The sequence below is a fragment of the Bufo gargarizans genome, chromosome 2 (assembly GCF_014858855.1).
Source record: "Bufo gargarizans isolate SCDJY-AF-19 chromosome 2, ASM1485885v1, whole genome shotgun sequence".
NCBI lineage: Eukaryota > Metazoa > Chordata > Amphibia > Anura > Bufonidae > Bufo > Bufo gargarizans.
In genome coordinates, this window is record NC_058081.1 from 315396849 (window position 1) to 315408981 (window position 12133).

Below are 12133 nucleotides of genomic sequence, written 5' to 3' on the forward strand. Positions count from 1 at the left end.
GGTTGTTCTCCTGCTGCGAAGGCCAGATCACTATACATGGCTTGAAGGGTGAATACCAGGGGAGCTCCAGAATAACGCCCTTAGGGTTTAGCCCAAAGCCAAACCAGTTAGTTGGCACAGTGGGTCCACACTCGCTCATCTGTGACACCTGCCATGACTGTATGCCTATGATACTGCACCAGGCCTGCCAATCTTACAGTGATGGGCTACAATGCATTAGTATGTAAGGTATACCAATGCATTATAAAAGAGCTCAAACCATTGTGATGCCCTCTAGTGGGATTAAGAATGGATTATTAAGGGTTAATTAAATGAGTTTAAAAAAAATAACGTGTACATGGAATCACTGCAGCTGGCAGAACCCATATAACAAAGCGAACAGTCTTTAACCTGCCCATTAAAAAAAGGAAATAAAAAACACAAAAATATTAACTGAATTACTTCTTTTACTCCATACATCTCCCAATATTATTGTGCAAAAATAATAAATAAAATAACTGTTTGGTATCATCATATTCTTACTGACCTATGGATTAAAAGTAACATTCGTGTTAGTCTCACCCTGAACATCATAAATTGGGCAAACAACAAGCGGCACTGCAACAACAACAAAAAATAAAATTATTAACATGTAATCAGTTATATATACCCCGAAATTGTGTCACCAAGAAAAAAAATATTTGTGCCATTGCAAACAAGCCCCCTTAGGGCTATGAGAAAAAAAAAAAAAGGCTGTCTGAATGCAACAACGCAAAAACTTCCTAGTACTTTAGAGGTTAAACTGACCCCCTATTCATAGGATAGTGGATAACTAATTGATCCAGAGAACGTGGGTCCTGTTCCCCCGTCCTAATGGAACAGCAGGTTGAGCATACGCACTGCCGCTCCATTTATTCTCTTTAGGACTGCCTGACAGCAGAAAGAGCAATAGATGCCAGGCACCTACTGTTTTACACAGCGGTGACCTCGATCACGGACATTTAACCAGGGCTGTGGAGTCGGTAGATAAATGCTCCGACTCCTCAGTTTTTTGTACTTCCGACTCTCCGACTCCTCTGTATTTAATATGCGAATGTATTTTATACATTCCTTGAAGGAAAGAAAGGCAACATACATGTTATTCCCAAATGACTACTGGCTGGGAAGCCAACAGTCTACTGTATTGAACACTTTAAGCAAAAGACAAACACAATGAAAACAACAGTTTTATTCATTTTTTTTTAATCAAGTGGCTGGATAGTAGCAGCAGGCATAAACATCAGGAACTTTACAAGTTAAAAAATACAAACCACATTATTTGGTTGTTTTAGAACAAAAACAAAGCTTATCTATATGAACCAAAAACAAAATCTGTAAAAACCTAGAAATGGTTTCTATTAATCTTCTTCACATCACTAAACGTGTTTGTTTTGCGGTTACGTGAGGCACTGCATGCATTGGCCTTTATTCTTACAGTAGAGAAGTCATTAATTATAACTGTTTATGAATTCGGACATTTAAACTTGCTTTTTTTTATTTTTTTATTCCAATTTAAATTTAGTCGGAGTCGGTTCATTTTTTGCCGACTCCGACTCCAGGTACCCAAAATTGACTCCTCGACTCCGACTCCACAGCCCTGCATTTAACCCCTCAGATGCCGTGATCAGCTGTGACCACAGCATCTGAGCGAAGACTGAAAGGCGGCTCTGCAGTGTCAAGATCTAGGGAGCCATTTGTTTTCTGTGGCCCTATGAAGTTTGAGGGGCCTTCCACAGCATGTGGCAGGGCTCCATAGGAACAAATCGGACCAGATGATAATGTGAAAAAAAAAAATCACCCTTCTTTCCCTATATTGAAGTTACCAAACCCCAGAATACCTGTACTATAAAATATAAATGTATTTATCCTGTACAGTGAATGCTGTAATAAAAAATAAATATGTAAACGGCCGGTAACCCTTTTTTTTTTTTTTTTTTTATTGCTTTGCCCCAAAAATTTTTAATAAAAAGTGATTGAAAAGTCAAACTCCTAAATGGTATTGAACAAAAATATAGATCACCCAGCAAAAAAAATGAGCCTAGCACAGCTCTGTAGATGTAAATTTGAAACGGTTATGGGGGTCGGAATAAAACACAAGAAAAACTAAATGTGGTATTGCTGTAATCGTAGTGACCTACAGGTCAGTTTTACCACATAGGAAACGTGTGAAAATGAAACCCATCAAACTACAGTATGGTTGAATTGTATTTTTTTTTTCCTAATTACACCACATTTGGAATTTTTTTATCCATCTTCCCACTACATAATATGCAGTGTATAATGGTATCCACATATGTCTTTGTAAGCGAAAAAATGAAGTAATGGCTCCGGGAGTTAGAAACAAATCAGCTCTTTGGAGAGGCCACAGCATTTTGGTGAGTGCTCCCGCCTCTTCCTAGGTGCCACTCAGTCCTATTTAAGTGAACGGGCCTGGGCTGCAATACCAGGCACAGCCACTATACAGTGCTGAGTGAGTATTGCAACTCCACCGATCAGATTTTGATGACCTAAGGAGGAGTCATTAGTATCATACTCCCAGAAAACCCCTTTAAGTTGCTTTAGCATAGAATAATTTCTATTAATTTTTTTTATGTTGTACCAGGTTTGATAATCCTGCTGCTGTCAGTGCAACCCCTGCAAGGCAACTGACATTCCATTACCTCCTGCCGGTGAATGCCTGGCTCCTGCTAAATCCATCTGAACTCTGCTGTGACTGGACAATGGGAACGATTCCTCTGGTGGAAAGCTTCTTGGATGTGAGGAATCTGGCCACACTGTTATTCTTTTTCTTTCTGGGAAGCTTGGTGGTATACAGTGTACGATATCCAGGCGACTCATCCAAAACTGTGCTTATGGTAAGTTTGTTTTACAGATCAATATGAGTGAATATGGTTAAAATATGTCCCATAACCCTGTGCACCTACAACTTTTATGGGAAAATATGCCCTTGTGGAAATTGACAGATGAGAAATCTACCCTACTGGACTCTCCCTTCATAGAGTGAAATTACAGAGGCACAAACACGCAAATCTGGGGGAGCTGCTCAACCCCTAACACTGTAGCGCGTTTTTCATTGGGGGAGCAGCCCCACCGCATGTGGACCGCAGCAAACGACTATCCCCAGCAAAAAAATGCATACGGTGGAGGATGTCGGCACGGTCCACATGCACCACAAGGGCATCCTACACAAAACGGAGCATTGTGCGGATGAAAATATAATCGTATAAATCACAGAAAAAATGCACCAAACGGATATGCCACTGACTATACTGGCTAGTCATAAATGCAGATATAAAAAGCTGAGACTTTTGCCAATATATTCCTGTCAGGAAAATATCGGAGCCCATCATGCACCACGTTACGGTCACTCAGCATGGCAAGGGGTCCTACCACTACGCTAACTATGGTGTGAACAAGGTCTGAAGGTGATGTAGTCCAGCTCACAGCCAAGCTTCCACACAGTTATGCTATGCAGTTGTGTGGAAGCTTGGCTGTGAGCTGGATTACATCACCTTCAGACCTTGTTCACACCATAGGTAGCTTAGTGGTAGGACCCCTTGCCATGCTGAGTGACCGTGACGTGGTGCATGATGGGCTCCGATATTTTCCTGACAGGAATATATTAAAGTCTCAGCTTTTAATATCTGCATTTATGACTAGCCAGTATAGTCAGTGGCATATCCGTTTGGTGCATTTTTTTCTGTGATTTATATGAAATTACAGAGGCCATCACCCCTCTCCCCTTAGAGATGTTCCAATCCGTTTACTCTCGACAGACATGTTCCAGTTGGCGGCAGACATGTTCCAGGGCGGTTACTCTCGGCAGACATGTTTCAATATTTTTACTGACTATAGAGGGCAAACTGAATAACAATGCATTGTATTCTGAAAAAAAAAAAAGGTTTAGTTCTTTAATTTCATGAGTAAGTACGGTAGGTTTTTTTGAGGCAGTACAGAAGTGTTAAAGTCAGAGAAATAGTCTTACACGTGTGCGGAATAATATATGTTAGGTCTGTCTTTCACCTTTGCTAAATGAGAATTTATTGTTTTATGTCCTATTTCTCACAGGGACTGTGCCTAATGGCACTGCCTTTTATACCTGCCTCAAATCTGTTCTTCCCTGTTGGATTTGTAGTCGCAGAGAGAGTATTGTATGTGCCAAGTATGGGATTCTGTATCCTTGTAGCCCATGGCTGGAAGAAATTATCAAGTAAAAGGTAGGAAATTTCAGAAACTTGTACTGAGAATATAGTGTTGTGTGAATCTTTCATATTTTGACTTAAATACTGTGTTTATATACCTTTTTATATAATGCATGTTTTGGTTTGGCAATTTCCACATTCTGACTTTCTTCTTATCTAATACTGTAATATACTTCTAGAATTTGTGTGTTTTCTTAAGCTGAAACACATGTATTTTTTATTGCTCCTATATGGCTCGTAACTTTTATAGCTTCTTATTTATAGTTTTGTGAGACTGACACTAGTCCCTCAATGGAAATACATTTGGGTCAAGAGGAGGAGATCCAGCATATCATTTGTTGTTATTCCCAGTGAATTGTTGTGCTGGACCTCTGCCGTTTCTTTTATTTCTGGAGATGTGTATATAAATGAACTGGGTGTTGCCACTCATCATCTCAATAGGATGTGTACTACACACTCTTACACTCCCACTCATTCATTCGTTGGAAAAAGGAGAGTACTTACTAAAACAGAAAAGACAGGTAATAGTGGCTCACTGTGCCTTTAACAAAGGAGTGGTGCTGCAATGCCCTGTTGGTCCACCAAACCAACACAGTAGTATATGTAGAAAGTAAAAAAAATTGGGCTGAGCACTCAAATACTGGAATACTGCATGTATAGGGTCATAAATTATTTCTTCTCTGCAAAGCATACAAAATAAAAACTATATAAAACTGACATATATAGCAATAACGGACATAAGACAAATTCAGCATAGACTGGATCCAAATAAATGTGACGATATAATGCAATAGAATCTCAGTTGATCCTCTCACATTAAGGGGTTAAATGCATGTAGTAGTAGAATTAGCAGGTTTGGTGTGTGTGTATCCAGCTCAGGTTATAATGGTGAATGTGTCATTAATAGATTAATCGGCAGGAGCGTTCCTCCACCTGCAGGAATATACCCACTCTATTCCAAGACAGATTGGTAACAAATGAAGCGGCCATAGGTAATCTGTAAAACAATCATAAAATAGGCGATATGGCAGAAAGATTTGCGGTGTATGTGTGGCGTCCCACTATACCGCACTGCCTAAAACGCCTTTTTTCCTTTCCGGACGGCTTCTATTGCTGTAAATGTCATTTTGTGAACGGGCCCGTTCATATGATCCTCAATTGACCAGGTTTGTGGTGAGTATTACAGGGATCTCAAGGTGTATAATGCAGCCAGTGTCCGGCAACACCAGGGAGTCGGTGGGGTTCCAGAGGGATATCTTTCAATCTGGATTTTTAAAGAAGACGCTGAATAAAGGCAAATATGTTGTTGTTCATCCGTACATACAGCAGGTCCTAACCAAACGCGTTTCGGGGTTTTCACTATACCCCTTCCTCAGTGGTGACCTTTTTACTTTCTACACTTACTAAAACAGACCTGTGAGCTCCTCTTTAGAACATCACATACCAAGTTATGACTGTTTGTCCTTTTGTTGTAGACAGACCTAGAGTTGTTGTTGTTTTTTTTTTTTTTACAAAACACCAGTTAAATTTCCAGTTAAGAGACCTCAACCTAAGAGGAGATACATGGAAATAATTAGTTAATGTTAGTGTTGAGCGATTTGCTATGATGGCATGCACCACGGAATTCTATAAGAGGCATTCCGCCATAATGGAAGTCTATGTATGGCCAGCATAGACTTCTATTATGACGGAATGCAATACGCAATGCCTCTTATAGGCTTCCATGGTGCATGCCGTCATAGAATTCTGTTATGGTCCATGGTAGCGGAATCCATTCCGGACTTCTTAGATAACCTGAACTTGCAAATCGCAAGTTCACCCAACACAAGTTTAAGTTTTTTGTTGCCATATGTGCCATGAAATCTTATCCATGGCCCCCCATATATCCAATGTAAACCAAAAGAGACTACTCGTGGCTTCCGTTGGACTGGTATATGTTGGTATAGGGTTTTTCTGCTGTATGGAATAGCACAGCACTAAACCGTAGATCGGGTCACAAGGTATACAAAGAGCATCCAGTGTGACAGATGCCACTGTGTGCCTACTGCTTACTGTGGTATCCATTGGAGGTTTCAGTCAGGAAATCCTCCCCACGTATACCTATAAAGCAGCATTACTCCACAAATGTTCAATGTCCTCACGCATACAAAAGATTAATGTTGCACGTGAGGGTAACTCTCTATTAATTTCCAGTTTTCACTGTAAAAAGATAAATACAAATCTGGTTCCTAGAACAGCTGCTCCACTTCTTTATGCATGAGGCCCGTTGTGTAATTCCATAGATGTATATGGGATAGGGTTTGCATCTAACACTATATGAAGACATGACTCAGCAACTAGTTGCATGACTGTGGTTCGTTAGCAAATAAACGATGGAGATTTATGTGGAGAAATTACCGGTCATTGGGTGAAAAGGCTAAGACGTCTTCATTATAGCAGAGACATTATGTCTTGTCCAGGCCAGCTGTCTTACAGGGAGCTACAAATTAAATTTGTCCAGCTTTTTCTATAGAACGTTCTAATGTTAATTAATATAAATCAGTTATCGCAATGTAATTTAGGCTGAAGACCAATATTACATCCTGTCTGTTTTGGATCATAACTATATAGATAGCATAAACTAATTTCCTTTTTTGATTAAAAATTAATCAGGCTGAAAGGGGAACTGTAGACTAAGCAGCACATTTACACTCCATCCAGCGGTGCCTGCCTAAATGCTACGGTTTCCCATCTGTATGACTAATACTTCATCCCAGTTCCCCTTCTGTCTGTGACCGCTGTTTAAATATGCATAACATTTTCAAAGTTAACGCCATTAAATGTTTCCTCCATTTCTGATGGGGAGGAAAATATGATCAGTATGTATTGTATCCTGTTACAATGAAGATGCAAAATAACTGTGGAGCCCCAGTTATGGGTCTTCAACACAGTGAGAGCCAGATATCCCTCAAAGGAAGGAAAAACCGAGCAAAGGGGTGTCCCCATTACAGAGATCACCAAATCCACCATGTTAAGTGACCCCCATGTCAAGATCCCGCTCTTTTACAAGCTTTAAGGATGTGACGGGGAGGACCTAAGCCAGTTAGCCAGGTCTCCGTGTGGAGTAGGATTCTGGCTAACCGGGAGCAATGCCTTGGAGACTACTCAGACAAAACAATAGCTGATCTTATGGAGACCAGCTACAGAAAACACTGTGGAGCCTCATTTAAGAGTTTTGTTTGAGTAGTCTCCGAGGTTAGCCAGAATCCTACTGCACACTGATGAGGGGCAACACCCCGAAACAGCTGTGTGTGGATGGATAACTGGCTTAGGTCCTCCCCGTCACATCCTTAAAGCTTGTAAAGGAGTGGGATCTTGACATAGGGGCCACTTAATATGGTGAATTTGGTGATCTCTGTAATGGGGACACCCCTTTGCTCGGTTTTCCTTCCTTTGAGGGATATCTGGCTTTCACTGTGTTGAAGACCCATAACTGGGGCTCAGTTATTTTGCATATTATGGTTTCCCAGGGAGCTTTGCACTTTGGATTGCTGTGTCGAGGCTCTTAAATGAGGCTCCATAGTGTTTTCTATAGCTGGTCTCCTTAAGATCAGCTATTGTTTTGAGTTACAATGAAGAGGTACCCTGACCACTAATGTATAAGGTTTATTCAGGTCTTCCCAAGGCGCTGTCCACATCTGCATTGCCGTATTCTGGTAGTACGTTCTGGCAGAGCAGCAGGCTGCCAGAATTACCTTCCAGCATAGCCGGACACTACCAGGGCTTCGGGATTCCCATTCACTATAGTGGGATCCGTTGGGTTTCCAGCACGATTGCTGGCTTTCTGCCCTGAAAAATACCACTGCATGCAGACTACCGGAATACAGATGTGCACCTAGATGAGCACAAGTTGGTTGTGAAACTTCATGCTGTTGGGAGCGCCACGACCGTCAGTTATCACCATATAAGCCATACCGTACCCCCATATGTCCTTCACTTAATATGGGGTGTTTTACTGAGGATTCGGACAGGAAAAATACTGTATGATGGCATATTTTGTTGGTTAGCAAATTATGGAGAAAAATATATAGATTGCACATGCTCATGCCATGCTTTGATCTATTACTTCTAACATAGTATATAAGGCTGAAAAAAGACATCTATCCATCCAGTTCAGCCTGTTATCCTGCAAGTTGATCCAGAGGAAGGCAAAATGACCCCTGTGAGGTTCTCGCCATAATTTATAAATTGTACACGAGGCACTTAAGTTTACGTTTTGATCAAAATACATAGGTCCACTCACCATGTCAAGGTGGACTCTTAAAGGGGTTGTCCAGGTTCAGAGCTGAACCTGGACATCCCTCCATTTTCACCCCGGCAGCCCCCCTGACATGAGCATCGGAGCAGTGGCAAAGGCATTTTTCTGAGTTCCGGTGACGTACCGGGGCTCTCTATGGAGCTGACAGGAACCCCGGTGACGTCACCGGCACTGATGGGCGGGATTTGGCTCTGCCCTAGCCAGTAAAACGGCTAGGGCAGAGCTAAAGCCCGCCCCTCAGAGCCGGTGACGTCACCGAACACACTGCTGGGCGGAAGTTACCGCCCGGCAGTGTGTTATTGTAAACACGAGCCTGTGCCCTGCGCGATCTAGCGCAGGGCACGGGAGCGCATCGGAGCATGAGATGCTCCGATGCCAGGCTCAGGAGGGCTGCCGGGGTGAAAATAAGGGTATGTCCGGGTTCAGCTCTGAACCCGGACAACCCCTTTAAAGGGAGTCTGTCACCTACCTGGCGGGTTTTAAACAGATCATTGTTCAGTGGGGCACAAAGACATGACACAGATGTTACCTGTGTTTAGTTTTTCAGATACTTCAAATCGCCCAAAAAGTTGTTTTTATCATATGCTAATGAGCCGTCGCAAGTGCCCAGGGGCGGAGAGTTTTCTGAAAGTGCTCAAGTTCCTCTGCCTCACTCGCGCCTAACTCCGCCCGCTCAGCAAGCTCAGCTGTGTCTCTGTGACATCATATTTCCCTATAGGACGTTCGCGCATCGCTGCCGGGCCCGGGCATGCACAGTGTTCTGCCCACTGTGGGCAGAGGCACAGGGATATGGAGTGCGCATGCACCAGTTACTGGCGTGAAATTGGCTGAGGCACTGCAAATCTCTGTGCCTCTGACCACAGTGGGTAGAACAATGCGCATGCCCGGGCCCGGCAGCGATACGCGAACAGCCTACAGGGAAATATGTCGCAGAGCCACAGGGCTGGCCTGAGCTTGCTGAGGGGCGGAGTTAGGTGCGAGTGAGGCGGGGGAACTTGGGCACTTTCAGAAAACTCTCCGCCCCGGGCACTTGCGACGGCTCATTAGCATATGATAAAAACGACTTTTTGGGCGATTTGAAGCATCTGAAAAACTAAACACAGGTAACATATGTGTCATGTCTTTGTGCCCCACTGAACAATGTGATCTGTTTAAAACCCGTCAGGTAGGTGACAGACTCCTTTTAAATGGGTCCCTACTATAATTTGACGCAGCCACTGCCACTTCAACCCAGCACCTGCAGGTGGCGAAACCCAGCAGCCGAACACCTCTGCTATTAAGCTAAGCCCCCGTGGCACTGGGCTCCTCCATCCCACAGGTACAGCATCACATCACGTGAACAGATCTAAAAGCTCACCTCTCCATATGGTCTCAGAAACCTTAAGGCCCCTTTCACACGGGCGAGTATTGCACGGCGCATTGCACCCGCACTGAATCCTGACCCATTCATTTCTATGGGGCTGTGCACATGAGCTGTGATTTTCACGCATCACTTGTGCAGTTGCGTGAAAATCGCAGCAAGCTCTATATTCTTAGTTTTTCACGCAACGCAGGCCCCATAGAAGTGAATGGTGCCGCGTGAAAATCGCAAGCATCCGCAAGCAAGTGTGGATGCGGTGCAATTTTCACGCATGGTTGCTAGGTGACGATCGGGCTGGGGACCCGATCTGTATTATTTTCCCTTATAACATGGTTATAAGGGAAAATAATAGCATTCTGAATACAGAATGCAAAGTAAAATAGTGATGGAGGGGTTAAAAAAAAAAAAATTAACTCACCGATTCCACTTGATCGCGTAGTAGCGGCTCTCTGTCTTCTCCTGTAATGTTGAGCTGCTGACTAAGGACCTGTGGTGACGTCACATCACCTGATCCAATCACATAGTCCCTCACCATGGTGATGAACCACGTGATTGGACCATGTGATGAGCACAGTGATGTCATCAAAGGTCCTATTCCTCTGCACAGCAAAGAAGAAGACAGAAGAGATGCCGGCTGCGCGATCAAGTGAATGAAGGTGAGTTAAAAAAAAAATATTTTATTTTTTTAACCCCTCCAGCCCTATTGTACTATGCATTCTGTATTAAGAATACTATTATTTTCCCTTATAACCATGTTATAAGGGAAAATAATACAATCTACAGAACACCTAACCCAAACCCCGAACTTCTGTGAAGTTCGGGTTTGGGTTTGGGTACCAAACATGCAGATTTTTCTCACGCGCGTGCAAAACGCATTACAATGTTTTGCACTCGCGCGGAAAAATTGTGCAAAGAGGCCTAAGGCCTCGTTCACACTTCAGTGTTTGGTCAGTGATTTCCATCAGTGATTTGTGAGCCAAAACCAGGTGCACCTCTAAACATAGAACAGGAGCAGATCTTTCCCTTCTACCTAATGTCTATGGAGGCTCCACTTCTGGTTTTGGCTCACAAATCACTGATGGAAATCACTGACCAAACACTGAAGTGTGAACTAGGCCTAAGGGTGCCTTCACACGTGGAAGATTTTGTGACTGAAAATCAGTTCTATTCGCTTTAGTGGGGCTTGCGGAAATCCATGTGCTTGTTGCCCCATTCAGATTAATGGAACTGATTTTTAGTAGCGGAACTTTCTGCCAGAAAGTCTGCCACGTGGGAAGGCACTCTAACTGAGACAGAGTAGGAGTTTATTAACCCTTAGGCCCCTTTCACGCGAGCGATTTTTTTTAAAATGTATTTATTTATTTTTTCGTACGGATGCGATGCTTGAATTGAGGACATTGCACCCGCCCTGAATCCTGACCCGTTCTTTTCTATGGGTCTGTGTACATGAACGTTGTTTTATCATTTCTGCGTTGCGTGAAAATCGCAGCATTTTCTATATTCTGTATTTTCTAGGGCTGCAGCTAACTATTATTTGAATAATCGATTAGTTGTCGATAATTTAATCGATTAATCGGGAAAAACGCCAAAATTACAAAACAATGAGGTTTATATGATTTTACTTGAAAAATTATGTTCAAAGGCCATATTAAAACAAATTGTGGATGGCACTGTTATGGAGGGGGGGATCTGTGGATGACACTATTATGGTGGATCTGTGTATAAAACTATTATGGGGGCTCTGTGGGTGGCGCTGTTATGGAGAGGGGGCTCTGTGGGTGGCGCTGTTATGGAGAGGGGGATCTGTGGGTGGCGCTGTTATGGAGAGGGGGATCTGTGGGTGGCGCTGTTATGGAGAGGGGGATCTGTGGGTGGCGCTGTTATGGAGAGGGGGATCTGTGGGTGGCGCTGTTATGGAGAGGGGGATCTGTGGGTGGCGCTGTTATGGAGAGGGGGATCTGTGGGTGGCGCTGTTATGGAGAGGGGGATCTGTGGGTGGCGCTGTTATGGGCATAACAGTGCACAGATCCCTTTCCCCATAACAGCCCCGGCCCCGCTGCTCACAGAAGACAAATCACTGCATCTTTATTTTACCTTACAATGACCCTCCAGTAACAGGCAGAGCGGACGGCGGCGTAACGTCACTTACTCACGTGACGCACCTGCTCCGCCCACTTTATGAATGAAGGAGGCGGAGCAGGCGCGTCACATGAGTAAGTGACATTACGCCGCCGTCCGCTCTGCCTGTTACTGGAG

The 12133-nt window shown here is 43.4% G+C and overlaps 1 protein-coding gene across 2 annotated transcripts in view; it reads left to right on the forward strand.

The window, feature by feature from the left end:
- The window catches only part of TMTC3 (transmembrane O-mannosyltransferase targeting cadherins 3), a 77753-nt gene that overhangs the window by 27841 nt on the left and 37779 nt on the right, over nt 1–12133 (forward strand). For both annotated transcript variants that reach the window (XM_044280492.1, XM_044280493.1), the window contains exons 7-8: nt 2621–2873; nt 4087–4235. In XM_044280492.1, coding sequence (XP_044136427.1) covers nt 2621–2873; nt 4087–4235 — 402 coding nt within the window. The remainder of the gene's footprint in view (nt 1–2620; nt 2874–4086; nt 4236–12133) is intronic.